The 23,135-nt window shown below is 47.6% G+C and overlaps 2 protein-coding genes across 16 annotated transcripts in view; both read left to right on the top strand.

Moving 5' to 3' along the window:
* Positions 1-97: 97 nt before the first annotated feature.
* On the top strand, positions 98-21,627 carry MAPK13 (mitogen-activated protein kinase 13). 15 transcript variants are annotated; one of them, XR_005107883.1, is made up of 15 exons: positions 98-651; positions 1,409-2,623; positions 6,363-6,492; positions 6,863-6,921; positions 8,029-8,137; positions 9,174-9,203; positions 9,630-9,677; positions 10,641-10,755; positions 11,136-11,207; positions 11,726-11,805; positions 12,263-12,341; positions 13,621-13,797; positions 18,219-18,927; positions 19,428-19,482; positions 20,860-21,590. XR_005107883.1 is itself a non-coding variant. In XM_037410537.1 (13 exons), the coding sequence occupies exons 2-13, from the start codon at positions 2,505-2,507 to the stop codon at positions 18,359-18,361; spliced, it is 1,161 nt and encodes a 386-aa protein (XP_037266434.1). In that variant the 5' UTR covers positions 98-651; positions 1,686-2,504; the 3' UTR covers positions 18,362-20,916. The 15 variants fall into 15 exon arrangements, 5 of the variants coding, with proteins under 5 accessions (XP_037266434.1, XP_037266433.1, XP_037266436.1 ...); XR_005107880.1 differs by having other exon boundaries at positions 20,678-21,590; XR_005107882.1 differs by lacking the exon at positions 19,428-19,482 and having other exon boundaries at positions 20,860-21,627.
* The window catches only part of BRPF3 (bromodomain and PHD finger containing 3), a 34,855-nt gene continuing 30,572 nt past the window's right edge, over positions 18,853-23,135 (top strand). The window contains exon 1 of the mRNA XM_037410515.1: positions 18,853-18,927. The gene's annotated coding sequence lies outside the window, so the exon portion shown is untranslated. The remainder of the gene's footprint in view (positions 18,928-23,135) is intronic.

The raw sequence follows: 23,135 nt of genomic DNA, 5'->3' as shown, positions 1-23,135 counted from the left end.
TGATGGTACTTCTAGCACTAAAGGGTTGGGTTTAGCTCAGTGTGAGTCTCTCCTTCGTGTTGTGGGGGACCCTCCATGTGGCCGCTGGGGTGGGGGGCTTGTTGACCCCACGTCATGACCAAGGCCATGTGGCTTGTTGACTGACTCCATCTGCTGACGCTGGGTTTGTGTCCGTATTTGTTCCCAGTGAATTCTTTGCTACAGAACTAGCTTAGAGTCTGACTGTGAGTACTGGTCACAGAAAAAAATACTCCTGTTTTCTGTTTACTATCTGGAAGCACTTAGTCAGCGCGACAGGCCAGTGTTCTGCTACTTGCCCAGACCTGGGACCCTTCCCCAGTAGTACTGGTTTGTGTGTGTTTGCTATTTAAGTGATCTTTTTTTCCTCTTCAGCTGCCATCTAGTTGATGGTGGAAGGGTGTTTGGGGGAGCAGGAGCGTCGTGCCCCCTCTGTAGCGGAGATTTTCCGACTTCTGTATTCACTCAGAAGAATGATTGACCAAAGCTGTGTGCCTCACCCTAAAAAAGCCTCGATAACTGAACTTCCCAGGCCTTGACAAACCAAGGTGGTTGGCGTCGGTCCAGGTCAGGCAGCTGATCTCCACTGCGTGCACACTCCCTGGTCACGCAGCAGTGCAGCAGCTGCTTTGAGTAAGTACATAGAGAAGTGCAAGGGTGTCGTCAGCTACATGGAAGCGGCCTTCCTGCTTACCTTCACCTTCTGCTCCCCTCGGCACAAACTGAGAGGAGAGGGGAAAACAAACGGGACCTGCATTTATTGTTTTATGGGAGAAAAAAAAAAAATCCAAAATAGCAGAGATACACAATTCCAGAACGTGCTTGGTTACGGTATATCCTGATGAGCAAAAAACCCCCCAAAAAATTAAAATCGGTGAGAATTGAATTGGGAAGAAAAATAAACTACATGTACAAAATCAAATTCCTTGACTCAAGGTTTCCTACTCGATTTGAATCGGTGACTTGAATTAATTCATCTTTCTACAGCCGAGACATGCCCTAGATATTCAGAACTCCTTAATTGTGCGCTGATTACCGGAGTGTGCACGCGTAGTTGAGCAAGAGTTGTGTTCATAAAATAACAAATGAGTTACACGTTTGCTTATGTACCCGGAGTTTTTGCTGTAACACGTCTTGCTCACAGGTGTATTTATAGAACCAAGGTTTATTTCCTGACTGCGCTGTCGCTATAGCCAGGGCTTTTTTACACATACATGCATGAGTGAGGTTAAAAAAATTGCTGTAGCGCCTTGCCCCTGGTTTGTGTTTTCTAGAACAGAGCTGTTTGTTTGAAGAACGTAGGGGCCAATGTTAATACTTACCCTGTGAGCTGGTAAAATGAATCTTCCCTAAAACCCTGATGGTGTTTTCCGTAATTCCAATTTATCAGGTATTTTGGCTCTGATCCTGCTGCACAGACGCGCCCGGAGCGGGGACAGCCTTGCAGGTGCCACGTCTGGAAGGAGCAGAGGCCGCGGGCGGGGGGGGCTGGCAGGGTAGAGCACGGTGGAAGCAGCTGGGCTGGCTCGGTAAGGCGCAGCTTAGTCACTTCCTTCGGGAAGCGTGTCGGATGCAGCTCTCCTGTGCGGGAGCCTCACCTGAGCCACCTCAGCTGGGAGCAAAATGTCAAGGTGTTCTCTGCTTACTGGGAACGGACCTTCTCGCAGGCTGGGTGTGCTGGCCCGGACTGGTCCCAGCAGGCACAGGAATGAAGTTGGGCTCGGTGCTGGCCAGGAAGACCCGGGAAGGGGTTAGACCTGCTGCAGGAAAGGAGACCAGAGCCACCAAAGCCTGGGGCACAAACACTTCTCGGGGTGTTCCCAGCTCACGGCTGCTCCTGAACCTCCTCGCTGCACTCACCTGGATGAAGCTGGAGAGCCTCAGTCCACTTCTGCCACATCCCTGCTCCGCTGGGAATCCGGGCGCAGGAGATGCACCGCTTCCTTGCTCTTCTGTGGATGTGACCCCCTGGTGTCCTCCATCACGAGCCTGGAGCTGTCCTCCGTCAGCTGGGAAGAAGAATGTCCCCGCTTGTCTGATGAGGCGCTGTGGCTTGTCCCCCAGATTCCCCAGCTCGACAAGCCCTTACTCATCCGCTTGTTCAGAGCGGGGATTTCACGAGACCCCCTCCGAGCCCCACGGGGACATTTCTCAGCCGGTGACCCGCTGGAAGCAGGGGAGCCAGAGCTGTGGGTGACGCTGGTGGAGGTGTGCCTGCCGCGGGGCTGGCTCCAGTGGCAGAGTCCAGAGGCACCTGCACAAGATCGAGGCGTGTCGGGAAGCCTGATGCCTCGCCTCTGCCAATGTGGAGGCGGAGGGAGGAGGGCCAAAAGACATGTCCCTTCTTGCAACGGCTGAAAACGGAGAAGGAAACTCGCTAGAGCCTTTTTCACCAGCACAGGAGGCCTCACTGTCCTGCTCTCACCCCAGAAGCCCTCCCGTACTCCAGTACTCTGGGGGGGTGGCAGTCCCGCACCCACCGGGCGATGAACATCGCAAGGAGAAGAGGCTTTTACAGACAGGAGGTGAACAAAACCCTCTGGGAGCTGCCCAGGAGATACACCTCCCTTCACCCGGTGGGGTCTGGAGCCTACGGATCGGTGTGGTGAGTGGGGTCGTGGGGCGAGCTGGGGGTGTTTAAAGTATCATGCCTGGGGGGGAAACGAGGAGGTGCTTGGGTGCACCCCTCCATTAGGAAAGGACATTTGCATGAGTGATGAAGGCGGTTTGCCTCCTGGCGCGGGCAGCGCAGAGGTCACTCGCAGAAGCTGAGACGTTTCCTCCTGTGGTCGCCCTGGGTGGGCAGAGAGGGGGGTGCTCCCGTTAAAGCTCCCATCCCAGCTCACCTCGGTGGGCGTCCCTGGGCAGCAGCTCGCGGACCGGCTAGGCAGGGCTTCCGGGTGCCGTGGGACAACGTGGGCTGCCACCGCGGCGCTGGGGGTCAGGCAGCTTTTGAGCTGCCTCGGTCTGCAGCTTGCGTTAAGGTTTCTGTCTGGTAGTGAAGCAGGGGGGGGGCAAAATAACGGGGTGCCTGCAAACAATTTGTAGGTGGTATCAGAGGTGGGTGCTGGGGCAGGGGTGGCTGCAGCGTGTCCTGCAGCATGTCCTTGGTGCTTAGTCCCAAGCAGCACACGCTGGGCTGCCTGGGGAAAGGAGCTGGATGATACCACTCCCACCTGGGTGCTGCTTCCTTGAAATCATAAAATAGACATTATCGTAAACCAGGATCGGTAACAGGCTGGGACTTCCTTCCCGGCTGATGATAATCCTCAAGCTATGAGAGAGCAGCACAAGCTGTCGATAATTAAATCAGCTGGGCGAAGGTGTCTGTAGAAGTCAGACCTTGCTTGGTTTACGTTGGCAAGCTGGAGGAGATGGGTGAGTTTTTGAAAGGTGAAGTACGAAGCAGCACTTTGATAGGATCTGAAGGGAGCCCTTGTTTCATAACACACAGAGCTAAGAAAATAAAAAGAAGAAGGTGTGTCCCCTTGTGTAGGTGTTGGGCAAAGTCTGTCTGCTGGCTGTTGCAGCACAGATCTGAAACCCTGCGGCTTGGGTGCTGCCCTTGTCCCCTGGGCTCACCGAGAGGCACCCGGTGCTGCCTTTCCCTGCTCTGCTGTCCAGGTGCATTTAAGCTTCTGAGATGCTTAAATGAGTCCTGCAAAATCAGGCAAGTCTAAACTTGACTTTTTTTTTTTCCCCCATATTTGTACAGTCTTTTCTGGGTTTTATCATAAAGGCAGGCAGGAAGACTAAAAGAAAATAAAGACGGGACAAAAAACCCCAAAAAAACCAAAACAAAACAAACAAAAAAAAACCAGGGAAAGATAAATCCTTCCAAAGCTTCCTTGCCCACCAGCAAAAACCAAACACCAACAAATCTTTTACAGGTCCCTGGGAAAGTCTTGGCTGGTCTGGGGGAGAGAGGGATGCGTGTTAGAGCAGCCCAGGGATGCAGGGAGGTGCTGGTGGTATGGCCTGGACTGTGCTCAGCAGGAAGGGCTTGGTGCTGACTCCTGTGCACAGCAGAGGTGGAAGCATGTGGAGTTAGGATTTGCTGTCCTCTGCTGGGAATTGCTGGGAAGCTTTCCTATCTGCTGGCTTTTCCACCCTGAGCAGCTGAGAAACTAACTCGGGAAAACCAGCAAAGACGTGTTTCCTCCCTTCTTAATTCTGTCAAAACTTGTAGCGATTTGGCTTCCAGCTGCATGTCGTTGTGGAAAAGTGTCTTCTGCCCCCTCCAGCGCTGGTCTGGGGATCCCTGCCAGCTAAAGCAGGGCCACAGCTCTGCCTGCCGGTCTGGTTCCGAACTTCAGAGCTCGTGAAGCCTGTGCCGGGCAGGATGCGGTGGGCTCTCCCAGTTGCTTCAGCTGAACTGACTCTCGGCTGTGCCTCACGGCAGGGCTGGAAGTAGCGCTGGTGGCGCTGGGCAGGCTGCAGCTTCATCCCCCACCTCTCCTGTGATGGAGGGGGGGGGGGGCGCAGATGGGTGGTGGGACCAGCAGCTGGGCAGGCAGATAAGAACATGCACCCTCCGATTAGGGAATCTGCCTTGAATTCTGCAGAAGCTGTTTGACTATCTGGTCCGACAGACCTTCCTCTTATTTCCCTGGCTCCTTGGAAAACTTGACGCTGTGCTGTCCGCTCTGCCAACACCTGCTGAAGACCTGAAACTGAGACAACTCTTCACTGTCCTCCTAAAGACGTCTTCAGTGCTGAAGCTGCCTCGTGTAGCTGTTCCTGCACTTAATTTGGTTTTCCTGGCTGAATGCATCAATGAAATCACCGCCATACCAAAGCTCCCAAAGGATGTTTTTTGCTCTCATTATGCGCAACTTAAAGCAACTGGAAGGGACCTTAGTGGCCACGGGCAGGGAGATTGCCCAGCGGTACGGGGGAGGTTGGTGAGAGCTGTTGATAGCCCAGACTGCCAAAGGACACACCACAACTGATGGCTTGTGGCTGGCAATCGAAACAAGCTGGGCAAGAGACTTCCCAGATTTGCAGCGAGGAACTGATAGCCCCTCCTCAGCACTGAGCCAAAGGGAAAGCCACGCGGAGCGGGATATTCCCACCTTCCCTGTTGCAATTGGCCCTAAACTCAGCAAAATGCACCGTTTGATCGTGTTAGTACAGCTGGTGTTTCCCTGTTTATTAAGTCTTGCCTCTGAGCGGTGGCCCTGGAGGTCATGGTGACATTGCTTTGCAGCATTGTTGTACCTGCCTTTCCCTGTCTCGGGTCCCCTGGGAGCCTCAAGGAAGAAGTGGTGGCTGGGGACTGTGACAGGGAGAATCGTGCATCCCTTTGGAGAAGGAAGGCAGCATTCATGTGGGCTCGGTTACCCTGCACAGCTAAAAGCTGTGGGATGGAACGTGCCGATTTATAGCACTTCCATCTCCTCGGGAGATGAGATGAGGGTTTACAAAGCTGTGGGAACTGCTCTGGGAAAGGAGAACCCTTTCTTCATCTGTTTGCCACTCGGTCAAGGAGGGGTTGAGGCACCAATGTGTAATGGGGCGCACTGAGATCCCCCCTGGAAAACACCACCAAGCATCCCGAATTACAGCGATCTTTGCCTGGGGACCCCCCTGACCCCCTTCTTCTCTGGTGAAACCTGGGGCCTCCTTCACAATCTGATCAAAGAGCTCCTAGAAGCAGAGAAAGTGTCGCGGGATCACCCTATCCAGCCACAAACAGCAAATGTGACCAGAGGGAATAACACGTCACGTCTCCAGCAGCGGCTGTTGTACCATCTTTTCATTAGCTTTACGAAAGACTCTCATTTTCAACCAAACCTGCTTTTACGCGGAAGCATACGTGCAGCATCAAAGATCCGGAATGTGGGTGAATTAATTCCAGAAGCCTGGATTTTCATTGCGTGGCATCTAGTTGTCACTCCAGAAGACTTAAAAGACAGCAACCTCCAGGCAGCTGGCAGAGCAGAAAATGCTTTATTCCCTTCTGCCTCTGCGTTAGGGAAGGAGAGGGCAGAGTTAGAACTAACCCTGACTTTTAACCATTTGCGTTGCCCTCTTCTCACGGCTCTGTTAGCTCCAGCTCACCTCTGCAGGTTAAGGGGAACAACAACGAGCCGCTGATACGTTGTTTGGTATCCCACCTAGTCCTCCAAAGAGCACGGGCAGTGGTCTGCGCTGTCACACATTGGTCATGCAGTGGTCATACAGGGTGGCATCTGCATGTGCAGGGCTCCGCTGGGTTTCTCAAGGGCCCTTTGCTGTTCCTCTGCGAGCTGTGGAATTAGCTCTTTTCTAGAAGACTTTGGCTATCGCAAACTTTGTTAAAACATACTGCTGACAGCAGAACTGATTTTTGTCTGCCGCAGCTCAGCCGTAGACAAGAAGACAGGGGAGAAGGTGGCTATCAAGAAGCTCTGCCGCCCGTTCCAGTCAGAGATCTTTGCCAAGCGAGCGTACAGAGAGCTCATGCTGTTGAAGCACATGCAACACGAGAACGTAAGTACTCATTTCTTTCCTCTCCTGCTGAAACAAGGGGGATTTTCCTGCCACCTGGGAGCAAGTCCTTTCTGGTGGCATCACCTTTGTTTTAATTGAGAGGCCCTGACATTTGGCACGTGCAGGCAGTCCTGGGGTTTAACTGCTGTCTGTCTGCTGCACCCAGTTGGCACCAGGTTGAAACCGATGTGTAATGGGTACTCCCGTGTATTAGTAAGAGGAAAAGCAGCATAGCGAGGAGTCCTCGGATTCCTCAGATGGAGTTCTCGGTGCTCACCCGTGTGCGCGTGCGAAGGGAGGGCTGCTACCTGAGTCCCATGTGCACGGCAAATGCTTTCCAGGTTTAAACGTGCCCTTCTCTTCTCACCAGGTCATTGGGCTGCTTGATGTCTTCACCTCTGCCACCTCCTACCAGGGATTCCAGGACTTGTAAGTTTGGAATTTGCATTCCCTCTACCTAGACTCAGCCGTTGGCCAGAGACACCTGTGACTTCGCAGCAGGGTAACAGATCAGGCTGGGGTGCAGTCCAACAGACTGAGTTGAAAAAGAGCCAGGCTAAAGCCAGACATCCCCAAAACCAAGGAGAGTCAAAAGCACAAGTCAGTTCCCATGGCTAAAACACCCAGGGTACATAAACAGATCCCACGCCGTGCCGTGCTCACTGCTGGGAGAACACAGTATATATGGACCAATGTATGTAACAAAGAGTCGTTATATTCCATGGCATATCACATGTAGCGTGATCCGTGCCAATGTGTGTCTGCTGAGCTAAGAGGCTGCGCTCAGAATGGGAGAAATATCGTTTGACAGGCCCTAGGGTCATAAAACTGAGAATTTTTAAATCTGCCTTTCTTTTCCTGTTGATTCCGGCTGCTCTTTTTTGTTTGTTTTTGGCATTTCCCTCAGTGTTTGATGATCAGGTTGGACAAGTCGTTTTCTCTTCCCCATCCCTGGGCACGAGCAGCGTGCGGCTGGGTTGGGTTTTTGGCTGCTGGCTGGGTATTTAGCAGCCTGCAGGAAAAAGTGTTTGAAGGTTCTCAGATTCCTGCTGGAAGACCGTCAACTAATTAGCACTCTCAGCAGGCAGGCTGAAGACTGAAGGAAGCTAGATGTTGTCGTCTTAGGGCCGGGGAACGTTACAAAAATTAAATTTGGGAGCCAACGCAGCAGTTCTGCAAGACTCTTTAAAGCTGTGCAAGATGTTTCCACTCCCGGATGGTGTCAGGCCATCTGGAACTGACCATCACTTGAGGTCTAAAGTAAACTAGCTCAGGATTGTTAAAGTTTGGAAGATTATTCTTCCTTGATGTCAGATAGCCAGTTTAAGGGGAGGAGAAAGAGCACCTTTCAGAGCAGGTTGAAATCCCAGCATCACTGCAGGCTCTGCTGGTTAGTCAGGAACGCTGTCACAACTACTCATCTTCGTTACAGCACACAGCCAAAAAAGGCCAAAGCAAGCCCAAAGTGAGAACAAGGCTAGCCTGCTTCCCTGTATTTTTCTTCTAGACTCAGGGCCTTGTCTTACTGCCTTTTAGCTACCTGGTGATGCCATACATGCGGACAGATTTACAAAAGATCATGGGACATGAATTCAGTGATGAAAAGATCCAGTACCTGGTCTACCAAATGCTGAAAGGGCTGAAGGTAGGTGGGTCTGGAGGAGTTTAGTGACTCCCCGTGTCTCCTCTACACATCACCTCTGGGTTGACCATAACTAAACCCCCTTCTGAGGCTGTGCAGGAAGATTTGGTGGTTTATGGCATCCCCTGAGAACAAATCCTTCTTCCAGTACACATCAATAAAATGACTGCTTGTTGGCATCAGTCAGTCGGGTATGGAAGCAATCGGCAGCCATAGACCTTGCGGTGTTTTTTCCACGGCAGCAGACACGTCACTCTTCGACTTGCCAAAACCCTTAGCAGCAAAACTGCGTAGAAAGTAAGAGGCTGGTAGCAACAGGAGCTTCTGCTGAGTTTCTAAGGGAGGCTCTCAGGAGAAGGTGGAAGAAATGATGTTCTATTCAATAGAACAAAATAGAACAAAAGAACAAGGAAAGACGCTGTAACTGGCTTTGGGAGAGTAGACAGCAATCCCTGCAAGCCCTGGGATGTCGAGATGTCTTAATGCTGCCCTCTGTGGCATTCTTCAGCTGGAGTCAGTGACTTACAGGCATTAATGAGCTGCCCTTAATAACACCTTTTCCCAGATCACTGTTATCTTGAGTTTAAATAAAGGAGGAAGAACACACAGAAGGTTTGACTGGTGTGATAACAGGCTTGTAGTCGGTTCTTACCATTTTGTGTTTTAATGATGAGAGATTTTTCACATGTTTAACACCCAAAATGACAAAGATTTTGTGTCATTGACTGGCCACGTTTCTACCTGTAATCCTGATGCTTTTGAGAGTTTGAAACTATTCATGCGCTTGCTCTAAGGAACGATTGCTCCATACCTCCTCCTCTGCTCTATGCCTCTTCTTTAGACTGGCAATATCCTTGCAAATTCTGTCAGAAATTCCATGTAGAGATTTCTTTTCCAACCGGTGCCCTGGGGCTGGGGACCTGCAGCAGGCTGCAGTTGTGTTCTCAGCAAGTTCTTGTTTGTAGCTCTTGTTTCTCTACTGGAGAACAGAAAGTCTTGTCTGCTGGTGATCACATTGTGGCTCCTCTTTTTATTGCAGTATATTCATTCCGCTGGCATCGTCCACAGGGTAAGTTCATGTGCACCTTTACTCTGATTTTTGTCAGTTTAGAAGAAACACAGCTTGGTCGTAAAGTTAATAACTGTTTCTCTAGTAGTCTTGTCTGCTCTAAAGTCTCCCTGGCGTCTTCTCTCTTCTCCCTCCTACACACTGGATGTGTTTGGATTTGCTCATTTATGCAGCATTTTGAGGAAATGCTGTATTTTCTGATGAGCTAAGAAGCATTTTATGATGCTTTTTGAATTAAGACAGTTGCGGAAAAAGAAATAATAACCTAAAGCTGTACAGTCTAGCAGGCGTGGTGTCATTGGGGTATTGACACTGGACTTGGGATGTTATGGGGCCCCATCAAAGGCGAGCAGAGGTTTGGCTGAGGCTCCTGTTGATGTGTTGCAACTCAAAACTTCCTTATTATTCTGCTCTTGTCTTTTGTAGGACCTGAAGCCAGGTAACCTGGCTGTCAATGAGGACTGTCAGCTAAAGGTAGGTGGAAAAGCACCACTTTGTAGCACGTAGGATATCAGATTGTAGAGGAACTGCTCTGCCAGCAGGAATTTGGCACCCTCATGTTTCCTCTTGCCTTCCAAGACTTGATTCGAGGTGTTTCATTACTCGGCGATTGCAGGCGCTGAGAAATCCTCACCTGCTGATGTAACTTGCTGACTCAGGGTCTAAGCCTTGGAATGAACATCCTGTCGCCGTAATTCCTGTGGCACGGCACTTCGTAACGACTTCCTAAATCAATTCAGTGCTGCTGAGCAATACTTGCGTTCGGTGAACGATCCCTGAAGGATAACTGGACTGAATCACAGCTGCCCTTTGGTTCTCATTGATGTGGCGGTTGTGATTCCAGACGTTATTTTCAGTATGGCTCTGAAGGTTTTGCTAGCAGCTCCCTGCTGCAGTGCTCTAGTAATGTATATGACATTATATACATTTCTGTACAGTGCTTTTCTGTAATGTATATTACAGGGCATGGCTCTGTTGCCTGTAAAGGTTGGGCCAAGCTATGTTCATCTCCCGTACCGAGGGAGAGGCCGTGCCCTGTCAGCTGCAAGGTGTTTTTATAGGGAAGGGTGAGTCGTGGTGGCCTGGGAGCATGCCTTTGCTGCCAAGTTATAGACCAACACCATTAAATAAAGCTGCTGGAGTTGAAACTTAAGCTTCAAGAAAGGAAGTGACCTTCCGGGTAGCATGCAGCACTGAGCCTTTCGGCAGGGTCTTCGCACGACAACTGGTTTTGCAGTCAGCTTGCAATTCACGGTTGGAATTAAGACAAACCTGTTAGTTCGTTGAACTGTCCCGTGGGTGGCTGTGGTGTAGTTGGAGCTTTGTCATTATCTGATCGGATCCGCTTCGTTTCCTCTTAGTAGATTCTCACTTGCCTGTAGGATTTTTCTTTTCTTTCCTGCCCTTCCTTCTCCCTCTCCCTTTGGTCAACTGCAGATCTTGGATTTCGGCTTGGCCAGACACGCTGATGCTGAAATGACCGGCTACGTGGTTACGCGCTGGTACAGAGCCCCTGAAGTCATTCTCAACTGGATGCACTACAACCAGACAGGTGAGCTGCCTTGCTTCGGTGGTGTGACTGTCCGGTGACGAGCATGTGGGGATCCCGCTGTCACGCCTGGGTCAAATCGTACGTAATCCTCCAGATGCTTTTCATCTTTGTCATCACTTTTCATCTTTGTCATCAGTGTTCCCTGGAGCAGAGCGAGTCCCAGGGCTGTCACAGGGCTCCCCGAGCTAGTGCCTGTGGGAAATGATGAACGTGTGGATTTTTAGCAGTGCAGAAAGAACAGGAGAGGGTGGAAAACGGGAGTGAAACTTAAATCAGTGCCTGCTGCAGGCAACAAAGCAAGCAACAGCCCCAGCAATCATTGCTGCCTTTTTACTGTCTTTTAAAATTTATTTTATTTCCTCCTTTTTTTCTCTGGACAGTGGATATCTGGTCTATTGGCTGTATCATGGCAGAAATGCTGACTGGGAAAACGCTGTTTAAAGGAAAAGACTGTATCCTTTCAAGCTGAACCTTTTCCCTGGGGAGGGAGTAATAATTCTTGGTGTGTGTGAAAGGGCTTTTATGAATGAGGCTATGGAGAAAAATAGGTGTCAGTGTGGTTTTCCAGGAGGTAATCGCAGGGACCAGTCTTTTTGGTGAGGAAAATGGGGAGAAGATGGGAGGGGGGCTAAGCTCCCCTTAGAAATACCCCTCTGTGCTGGCCACAGGTGCTCTACGTCAGCAGTCTAACCTTCCGTGGCCATAGCTCTGTCCCCAAACCCTTGTGTATCCCCACAGCCTGCGGGCATATGCCCTGGCAGAGTTGTGCCAGCAGAATTATCCATTGATGAAAATGACCCTTGGAGCAATTCTTGCCAGTCTAATGAGCCTCTGCTTGTGTGGCTCTGTTAGGTTTGTATCGTAACCTACTTGTAGCTCCCCCGGGTCCTCGGGCTCTCCAGCCACCCCGGCGCGGGGGGTAGGTCCAGGGCTCGCTCCTAGATGTGTGATCCTTAACGCAGCCTGCCAGACCTGGACCAGCTGACTCAGATCCTGAAAGTGATGGGGCATCCTGGAGAAGACTTCGTGGAGAAGCTGGAGGACAAAGCGGTAAGAAAGTTCACTGCAACTTCAGGTCCCGCTGGCAGGGAGAGGTTAACCTGGTCATGTTAACCATGTCTTTGAGATGGGGGAGGCGCTGCTTTTGCAGCCACGGCAGTCTTTTCCCCTTGGCAAGGAAGATGCTTCTCTTTGCTAGTGGCACATCTGATGGATTTGGTGTTGCGTTGGGAACTGGTGTGGATTGCAGGGACTCCTGGGTGAGGTGTCTGATACCCCAGCAAACTACCAGCCTCCTCCGTTGGCCAGTTTGGCCCTTAAAGCAGCAATATTTCTGTATTTCAGTGGATGAAAATAGTTCCTTGCATACTGGCCACTGAAACGTGACATCTGGGATGATTCGCTGTTCTCTTCTTTTGCCTTTGCTTGTCTGAGCTGTGAGACCCAAGAGCTGCATTCACAGCCCTCTCATTCATGTGCAGTGAATGTGCTTTCCTTTCTCTTTCAGGCAAAGAACTATATCAAATCCCTTCCTAAAATCCCCAAGAAGGATTTGTCTGGGCTTTTCCCCAAAGCCAATCCTCAGGGTAAGTCAATGTCCCACTGTTTCTCGTGAGTTTTCACAGCTGGAAAGGAGTCAGGCTGACTGTGACAGCTCAATTCTTATTTTTCCTCTTTCTCTTAATTTCTTGCTACTTTCTCCCTTGCAGCTTGTGCCCCTGCCCCTCCCCAGGACAAATATGTGTGAACTAAAAGCAAAACAATTATTTATTTGCATTACCATGGCAACGTTCTGCTGTTCTTGGCCATTTACTTCTTTCTTTTTTCTTGCTTTTTATTCTAAAATGGCACAGCCCATAACACACAATATTTGAAGGAAGAGAGAAACTTCTGACTGTTGTGTCAGTGAGCCAGAGGATGGTGGGCGCTGGATATAACAGGATGTCTAGGTTCTGGGATGCAAATTGTGGGATTAGGACAGTTGCACATATTGACTCCACTTGGTATGAGAGTTAGCATGAATTTTGGCTGATACTGGCTTCCAGAGGCTGTTGCTTGTAGCCCAGCAGGTGATATTACGATCAGTAGCATTTAGATAGACAAACCACCTCTTCTTTGTTCATTGTTATCTCCCAGCGCCACATGTGAGGCATCATAGGTCTTGGTAAAGTGCTGAGAGAGCCCCACGGTCCTCTCTGGTAATTTTTTTTTTTCCACAGTAAACCTTAGATCCTAATGATTTGTTGAACACCTGGATCTATTGATATGAAACAGGCAGCTGAGATGTGCAGTTTTCAGGGTAAAAATTGATCTCTTGCAAGGAGCTCTTTTCCCAAGTAGATTAGTGGTGAGAGCAAGCAAAACTCTTCTAAAAGAAAGCATTAAGACATTAAAACCAAGGGGGAACGGGGCTGGCAGACTAGTCAGGAGCTGAATTTCCTGCCTTCCTGTTTACCAGGGATGTATAGATTTCTGTATAGATTACTCATGTTAAGATTACTTTGAGTTGCAGGGGTCACAGTGAAAGCAAATGATTAAAACTGAAAAATATCTTGATGTTATTGGTTTGCTCTTTATGTTCTCGCAGCCCCATCTGTGCAGCAAGGTTTATTCAAGACTAATTTGTTCTTTCTGCACAATTTACACCTCCAGCTCTGTTGGCAAGAGCTCCCTGAGGCTGCTGCTGGGCAGGCGTTGCATCCCCGCTGACAGGAGCTACCTTGGCTGGCTAGGTTGAGGAGTCTCTTTTGTTTTCAGGTCTGGAGATGTAGCACTGGAAACACTGGTCCCATCACCTGCAGGGTTCGTGCACAGGGTGCCTGCTCCCCGGCATGCCTTGCTTACCCCTGTTCCTCTCTTCTGCAGCCGTGGACCTGCTTGACAAGATGTTGCAGCTTGACGTGGAAAAGCGTCTTACAGCGACGGAGGCGCTGGCTCACCCCTATTTTGACCAGTTCCGAGACGTCGAAGAGGAAACGGAAGCGCAACAGTCCTACGATGATTCTCTGGAACACGAAAAGCTTTCGATAAATGAGTGGAGAAGTAAGAAATTTATCTTCTTTGAAGCTCCTTGTCAGCACAGGACTTCCCTGCTCCTCTCTCTTTCCTGTGCATGTGCTGAGGGAGGCTGCGGTTGCCTGCTGGGGCACATCTCCCCTGCCTTGCTCTTGCTTTAATGCAGGCAGCAAAGAATCCCCCCAGCCCTTCAGGCAGACTTTTCTCACCTCTCTGCTTTGTCTATCTCTTCCACCTTGTACTTGCCATACCCTCCCCACTGAATACCTCCTCTCTGCACATACAAAATTTGAGCTTTCATTTATGTCCCCTAAGATCACGCATTCATGGTTATTCTGTTCTGTTTTTCAAGAGCATATTTACAAGGAGATCTTGTCCTTCAGTCCCATTGCGCGAAAGGACTCAAAGAAGCGAAGTGGGATGTCATTATAGCAGGCAGTGCGGCTATGGCTGGGATTCGTTTCTCCTGGATGATGGATTGGATTTACGGCGCGCTGCCTTGCTGGTGGCCATTGTTTGGCCTGTGGGACTTCTCTGCCTGCTGCCACCGTGCTGTGGGCGTTGGACTTTGTTCTACTAAAGGGGGAAGCACCCCAAACAGTTTTCAACACAAAAGATAAATATATCCTCATTGAAACTTGAAGTGGGAGAATTTTACCTGGTGTTCCTTTTTTTTCCATATTTGTCCACTTGAGAGAGCAGGGATTTCATGCTCCCTTTCTCATTAGTCTTTCCAAGCACAGAGTTTTAGTACATTAATTACAGATAAGGCAAAGAAAAAGGTAAAATTGTCTGGGAATTGAATCCCAAGCAAAACGATCAGAAATAGTGAAGTTCAGCATAACAAGACTTTATCCAACCTATGAGTGCGTCCCCTTTCCCTGAGCAGTCAAAACAACATCCTGCACGGTGAGGTGGCTGGGATGACGACGGCTCCAGGACACCATGGGAATCCAGTTGATCATGGGATCAGTCTGTGTTCAGAGCAGCTCCAGACTCTTGCTATCCACACACCTCCCTGCTGTGGTCCTTCCCCCTCTGGACACCTGCTGCCTCCTCTTTTTTTGTTTGTGTTTTTGTTGGGTTTTTTTTTTTTTTCTCTGCTTATTTCATTCCCTGGGTTTTGATCACTGCTGTCTCCTCCTCCCTGCTAGCTGCAAACACATCCTGGGAATTCAAGGCCACATCCAACACTTACAGAGCGGGTATCCCAAGGAGCTGGGTTACAATCCAACACTCCTGCTGCCCACCCTTCCTACTCAGCCTGGCTTTCCTGACAGATTTCTCTTTCCTGGGCTTCTCTCTGGCTGGGCACCCTCTCCCTGGAGTCACCCTGCCTGCTCCAGGCTGCCTTTATCTCTCAGCAGGGCTGGTGTTTTCTTGCACAGCCCAGCGATGTGACCCCTTCCGCTGGCGTTCCTCCTGCCCTGCAAGATCGGTCAAACCAGGGACCTCTGCTCCAGTTCTCTTTAATGGCTGCTCGTCCTTCAAGATGAAGAAACACTTAAACTGATCATTTGGGAAATAGTCATTGTCAGTCCTAAGGCTCAGCTCTCAAAGTAACTAAAAAAATCTTAAAAAATCACATATTGAGGGGGGAAAAAAGCAGAAAGGTATGTTGTATAAACAATCTAGCATTGGCAGAAAGAGGAACGTGATAATTCAACTCTGTGAACTCAAAATAAGTTCAAATATCTTAGTTTATTGGTATTGGATTCACTCCTTCAGTCAGCATCGTTATAAATTGCATCTAAGATAATCTTACTAAATAGACTATCTGACAAAAACTGCTACAGGCTAGAAGATGTCCTTCTGAATAAGAACTTCACAGATTTCCTTTACTGCGCTTCCACTGAGTTTTTGCATTTCTTATTTGTCTCTGCAAATTTTAATTTGTTTAGTTATTTAGCAAGTCAGTCTTGATAGCTACCAGAAATTGTCTTCTCTGAGATGCTCCGAGTCCCCCAGTGTGACGGGGTGGATACAAGAGAGCACGCGTCCCCAGCCAGCTGCAGCCAGCCCTGCTCTGACACAGTTTCTTTAGTAGATATAGAGCTTTATATGAGAGGAAAACCAACACAATAATCTCTTTTTTTGCTCCTGGGTGTGGACAAGAAAAAACATAAGATGATGTGAGAAAATCCAGACAACTTGCCTGGATGTAATTGCTTTGGAAAGGTGTTCGGATAGCATCGAGGTGAGAGGAGCATGATACATAAACAGAGGGAGGTTGTTTTATGAACACAGACCAAACAGCCAGTCATCTGGGTCCTCCCTCCAGGGAAAGTTTGTTCCATCTTTTGGTTCTACAATATGTGAAGTCATTAAAATTTAAAAGTATGTTTTGATCTTTAAAGTCATTTGATGTACTGGAGGTATATTGATACCATCTGAAGCCTGGCATTTTTTGATGTGTGCACATCAGTATGTCCCAAGCTGCCACTCAAGCACATAGGTGTTTGCTGTAAATGTTATTACCATTAGAACAGAGGCGAGATGAAAAATAATTACAAGCACAAAATAAGCAAATGGGATCTGAAAGTGACTGCGGTGTTATAACTGTGGCTGCGGGTTCTTGCCTCGGTGAGTCTGGGTCTCATACGAGCATCTAAACGCTCGTGCTTCAGAAACCGAGTGTAACTCATCCCCAGGGTGGGATATGCCGGGATAGCAGATGTGGAAGAGCAGGATTTTGGGGAGTAAGGGAACTCCAAGGTAGTTTTGAAGTTTGATAGCTTTGTAGTGTGAATGCCTGGCTCTCCACGGCAGCCCTCTAATACATCTTGATGATCTTGTAGACGATACCTCTCGTTAGTCGCGATGAAATACAGCCCGTATGCGCTTGTGTGGCTTATGCTAAAGCAGCGTAACTGCTGGGGCCTGACCACTGGTACCTGAGGTGGTGTCGGGATCCTTTGACACCTGAGACAAGGAGACCAGATAGTATTTTTTGAAGAATTTTTCCCTTCCTCCTCTATGCTTGTAAGTTCTCCTCATCCACGTGCTAAACCGGAAACTTTGGCAATTAACTAAGTACAATGGGGCCTTTGGGGGCTGTTTATCCCCCCTCTGCAGTGCTACAGAATTTATTTTTTTTTCCTCTGACAGGCCTCTACTTATTCCTGCTCGATATATAAATGAGTACGCTTCACTCCCACAGAAAAAATCTTTAAGTAGGTATTAGGACGTCCCCCAACCTGTCACATATTCCCTTAAACACTGCTCTGGTTAATAATCACAGTCCTGGAAATGCTAATTGCTAACTCAAAATTTATAGAGGTGCTTATAAAAAAAAAAAAAAAGGCATAATTTTCTGCTGAGCAGGATACAAGCGCACAGCTATCTGTAAAGAGCGATTCTGTAATTGGGCATCTACCTGCAGCTTGGCTGATGGATGGGAATTGTTAATTTTCTTGAACTGACTCTGATAAACCTCTGGCCAGTTTACATGGCCCTGCATGTTAACATTAGTGCAGAGAAAAGCCTGAACAGTAACGGGGCTACGACTTGCTCTGGTTCGGTCCCTTCTGTGGTCTGACAGTCTGCACAGGAGCTCAGACTTACGCAGCCGGTCCCTGCTGCAGAGGTGTGCTGCGAAGCTATCAAGCGTAAGGCTCACCAGCAGTAACACAGGGTTATCAGATGCAAAATCAGTGTGTGTGCAAATCTGTATTTGTGGCTTGGACCTACAATTTTTCCCTACGATTGCAGGCACTATCCCTAGAGCTGCTCGCTTGCAGATGCACTGTACGCAGTGACTCTGGTGCTGCCCAGCCTGTAAGATCTCTTGCCAGTGTATTCTGCCTGCTGTTGACAGCAAAAACTAGAAATACACCCTGCAATCGCATCCCAAATCCTTCCCTGGACGGTGATGGCAACGGGCAGACCCACCCTGCAATCCAGAGGTGTGACTGTGGCTTGCGCAAGCCTATCTGCACTAGCTTTAAGCTACTGAGCTTGGTATTAACAGCACAGTCTAAAGGAGCAAGGAGCTCAGCACAAGTTAGTCTGAATATTTGCTCAGGATCTTCAGAAAGCTGCTCAGCCTGTGCTGAATGTCTTCAGCTCCATGGCTTAGCGATCTAGTCGCTAGATAGTTCAGTGCTAGGCAGGGATGACTGTTGGTTGTGATAACACCTTTGGACTGCAGCAGAAATACCTTCTTAGTTGGCATCTTCTTCCCTATTATGGCCAGTCCGGTTCAGCCGGTCGTTCCTAAGTCCATCCCAAGGGATGTGTGGCAAGAGACAAGCGTCTTCTCTGTGCGAGAGCTCAGAGCACGCAGTCCCCAGGGCTATAGAAAAGTATTTGTTGAGCAGGCACGTGAACCAGTAAGGCATGCAGCGTTTCTCAGCTCTCCCCCGCTTCTGTAGCTGCTGAGTCATTTTTGGTTGGGTTTAGCCGGGATGTACGTTTTCAGTATCTCTAATTTTCTTCTTTGCCTGAAGCGATACCCAGTTTTGCCGCACAGACCTCCAACAAGGGAAAACTGCAACATTACCAGAATTTTCCAAGCTCTCACCTCCACCGGGATCTGGACAAGGAGACGTTGCGTTTCTTGGCTCTCTCTGCTGCAGCTCCTGCCATCTAGTACTTGGGATGACCCTCCAGCGACTGTAGCTTTTTGATATGACGGTGTTGATGTTATTCCGCTGTAGCTGCACAGCTGCTCCACACTGATGAGATCTGGTTTCTCTTGGCTCCTGTCTCTCTGGGTCACTCCGCACTTAGGTAGCAACAGCAAGCACAGAACCGTTGTGACAGTCCCTCAATTCCCTTGAAATTCAATGTTTTTGTTATGAAAAGGTGGGCTGGAGGACATGCAGTGGTATCCTGCTGCCCCTGCCTTGAAGAACCCCAGTTTGATGAGGGTAAGGGACCATCCTTTCCTCTTCCTAAGCGTAAGACAACCTGCATTTTCCTTGAGCAGTGGAAGGGAGAAGTTCCAGCTGCATCAGTCAAGCAGCAGTTAAAATACTGTCCTCTTGACCCTGGCATCTGGCTTGGCTGCCTTGTCCGCTGTGTGATCTTTAACAGAGGTGAGAGAGGAGCCCGCTGTCGCTGCCGAAAGCATCGTGGAGAGCTGTGGGCGTTTAGAGCTGCCTGTGCCCTGGTGAGATGAGGCTTGGTGGTCAGCGGCGGAGGGTCGTCATCCAGGTGAGTGCCTGCAAACACCATGGGAGATGGCTCAGGAGCGTGGGTGAGGCAGGGTGGCGTCCTGACTACGTGTAACTGTGGATGTAAAGATGCAGAGATAAGTTTTATAAGCTCAGTCTTGTAGGGAAAGAAAACCAAAAAAAGAAACAAAAAAAAAAAAACCACAGAGAAAAAAAAAAAAAAAAGTACATTTATGGAGACTTTTGGAGTATAGAGCTTTCCTTGAGAAAGTCAACTGTTAAGGTGAAGAACCTGTGCGGACAGAACTCATAAACCACTTTAAATGGGAATTTAGGGTGTGATTTAATCATCTGGCCCCTCTGCAAAACGGGACAGGCAGAGCTGGGGAGGATTAGAGTTTGCCGGCTCTCTGATGATGGTTGGGGGAGAAACTTCCTCGTCAGGATAATGTTACCGAGCAGTCTGCTGGTGGTTGAAAAGGCCTCTGTAGTTCTAAAGAATAACCTGAGATGCCCTTTGGGAATTGTTTGTCTGACCAGAGGACGAGCACGGAAGAGGCGCTGGGGACTTCATGGGTGTAAGAACAAGTGTTGGGTACATACTCATTTTGCTGTTGGAGCAAGTGTTAATCCCCTTTGTTTCATGGATAACATGGAAAGCCTCCTTGGTATCAGTTGTTCCTCTGAATATACTTCCAGAAAGTGTTTTGTGTTTCAGGGAAGTTCCATAGGTTTTCTCTTGTGAGAGCTCACACCAAACACTCTGAAATCACGAGAGCAACCTCGACAGCTGGTGTGAGGGCTCCACGCTCTGGTTTCATTCATTCACCCAGTGACAACACAGTGCCCGAGAGGCAAACGCTACCTCTGCTGCCATTCCCCATGTCCTGACAAAGGCATGGAGCTGGTGCTCTGCGAGGCCAGGAGCCCTGCAGTTACACCTGTATTTGGTTTTTGTGGTATGCACCAGCCAGGAACTCAAACTAAATGGCAGGAAATGTAGCAGGTTGGTAGTGGAGAGGCAGCGTCTGTCTGTAAAGACCAACCATCCTGGTGCTCGTATGGCATCTGAGGACACGCTTCAGCAACGAGCTACTTGAAGGAGAAAAAAAAAAAATCAGTCACGTTTCATGAAAGGAGCTTGAAAAGCACCTGCTCAGCAGAGCCGGTGACTCAGGCTGAGGTTTAAAATACTTCAAAATCAGCACCAGAAAGCAGAGGGGGTGTGTGACCCTGAGAGACACTGTCAGTCAAAGAAGAAATTATCCTGCACTGAGGCGCAGGTGTGCCTGGTGGCTGACCCACGCTGGCACATATTTGATCTACATTCCTTTTGTTACTTTTGTTTTTTCCCCCTTGTGTGGTTTACATACTTTAAAAACACAAAATTGAGTGATAAAAATCACCCAGCCATTAAGTGAACATCCAAAATTCTGTGAATTACGCCAGCCAGGAATAAGTTTGCTGTTTATATTACGGATGATAAAAATCTATACGGGTAGAATTTTTGTGCCTTTCACATAACATACAGATGTTTACCTTGAAGTACTATTTACTTGTTAATCCTACATTTCTTTCGGAGTTTATCATCTAAGCTGTTTATTTTATTTGGAAAGTGAAGCCTTTGTCGTAAACAATCTTTCTGTGTAAGTTGTTTTTGACAGCTAATTAGGTCTGTGAAGTTACAACTTTGTGGGACATATTTATTAGGTACTTCCAGATGTAAGTGGGAAAGAAAAAGCAGATGAAGCAATATGTGGGGCTTTATTTTTTATTTTTTTTTTCTTAAGAGACACCACAAAACGATCAGGATTTTTTTCAGCGACACAATACTTACTGTGTTTTGACATCACCTAGAAACCTTTCTGTGCAGAGCCTTGAAGGTATCTACAGCCTCTTAGAAAACTGTACACTCATCCTACAGGAAAAAGAAAGAGCATCTGTTTTCATATATAACCTTTTCACATTCTAGGTAGCAGACTACGCAATTCTCAGGCTTTAAGTATGTGATAATGGGAGAAAAGAGAAACATAGAAAATGATAAACACATCTAAGAACTCCAGTGAGATACTGTACAAAGGGTGGTAATACCTTTTCATATTTCCATGTCTCGCTCTTGCCTGAGCAACCAGGGAAAGCATTCCTAATCCTCTGCGGTTCCCGTATCGTGGGTCAGTGGAGTGTTGGCTGGTAACGTGATTATGGCTCTTCTTTTCCCAACTAAGAGAAACAAGACATCAAAGAGAAAGATTTAATGAAGACCGAAGTAGCCAGTAGTAACTCATTTTTTTCCCCAAATGGATGAACACTCGCCGCACTAATTGCAGTAATCACAGAATCATTTAGGTTGGAAAAGACATTTTAAGATCATCGAGTTCAACTGTACACTGTGAAAATGTCAAGAGTTGCCAGGTGAATGTGGTTTATGGGATGTTTTCCCCAATTTCTCTCTACAAGGCTGTTTTCTGAGCCACACGGGTTTATACAGCTTGTAACGTGACATTCAGCCAGTGCTGCTTCAGAACTGATTCAGTCAGCACTTCGGCTGATTGATAACTCCTTTTTTGTTGGATTGCGCTCTATTAAATGATACTGAAAGGTTAGTATATCTCTTCAACCCTCATTGATTTTCTGTTAAATGAAAGCGAGTCAACTCCTTTTAGCCAAGTTTGGTTGGAAAAATAAAAATACTGCCACCATCAACTATAATTTTAGATCCGTCTCCAGAACACTTCACCTGAAAAAAAAAAAAGTTTTAAAACTATGATTTGCATGTTAAGATTAAAAAAAGAACACACTGAGGCAATCGTGCTGGGTGCTTGTGTCACCCCTCTGAAGTTAGTGAGACTGAACATGCTAGAGTCTTAGAAATTGCAGCTGAGCACTTGCAAATCCAGCTGAAATAAATGGCAGCTGAGGCTAATCGCTTTGAGATACCAGGCTTTTAACCTTTAACACACACAGGTCCTGTTTAGCAATGGCATTAATTTCAACAATTCTGAAAAAAATGGCCACAGAACAAACATTACGCATTTCTGAGGCTTAATGAATCAACAACAAGAAGGTCAGTTCTCAATTCCAAATTACACTTTAAAAGGGGAGAAAATTATGGTTGATTCACTTGAATAAAAATGAAGAAAATTATAAAATGATTGAAGGTGCCCAGCCCTGTTTGAGCTGTCCAGACTGCTGCTTTCATTTGAAGCAACATTGCTGGTTTTGAACTTGCACCCTTTAAAAACCAGGAGAGCAAAGAAATTGAATTAAGTTGTGCCTCTGGGATGTGAGATAAGTTCAGAATGTTTTTTCAAATAACACATTAGCTCCACAGCTCTGTTATAAAACTAAATGATGGATAACTTGTTTTGATGTTGTAACACATGGTCCCCGCTCTTCAGAGATGTCTGTACACCGCTTTGTGCACGAGTCATCTTACTGAACTTACCAGGGCTATTCACATGCTTGACATTAAGCATGTATGCAAATCTTTGCAAGACTGGAACCTAACGTGATTATAATAAGCCACTTCCAGTGTGAATCTAAGAGTATAAAGTTTCAAAACTGAGATCAAAATGAAAGACTTTACAAAAATGTGTCGTAATAAAAAGAACAAAGGACACCAGAAGTGCTAGGAGAAAAATGTAACACCCACTGTTAAAATTAAGTTCTTGCATAAGGGAAAATGAGATAGTGAAATCGCTTATCAGTTATTTAAATGATTTTACGGTTTAACTGTCTTCCCAACACTCAACTCAGAAGCACAAACACCTATAAATATTTTTTTTTCAATCCTTCATGGACAGGACCATGCTGTTGCATGTTGTTCTTTCAGGGTGAGGCGAGATCCTGAGAGATGGTACAGAAAATCTTTGATAGGTTATTTTTTTTATGCAGGATGAGAACAGAATATATTATTACTTATTTTTGAGTTCAGATACATTAACAGTAGGTTCTTTAAAAAGTATACGCAGAAAGGAGTAGGTAGAGGTTGGCATGTAAGCCTGTTCAGCAGTAACGTGTTTTTCGATGCTTTAAGGCTTCAGGAAGATGAGGTCCCACCCCAGCACTCTGCAATGGACTTGTCATAGACCAGCTGCTTGTTAATATACATTAAGAGACAAAAGATCTCTAGTTGGACAGTAAATGAGGGAAAAATAGCATGCTTTTTTTTTTTTTCCTTTTGAAAACAATTCAGTTAATTCTGTAAATTCAGGTGGTAATATTACACAATACCCTGCACAATCTCGG

Source organism: Falco rusticolus, chromosome 17 (genome assembly GCF_015220075.1).
Source record: "Falco rusticolus isolate bFalRus1 chromosome 17, bFalRus1.pri, whole genome shotgun sequence".
In the NCBI taxonomy this organism is placed as follows: Eukaryota; Metazoa; Chordata; class Aves; order Falconiformes; family Falconidae; genus Falco; species Falco rusticolus.
Note: the sequence above shows the minus strand (reverse complement) of the source record. Positions and strands in the feature narration are given on the sequence as shown.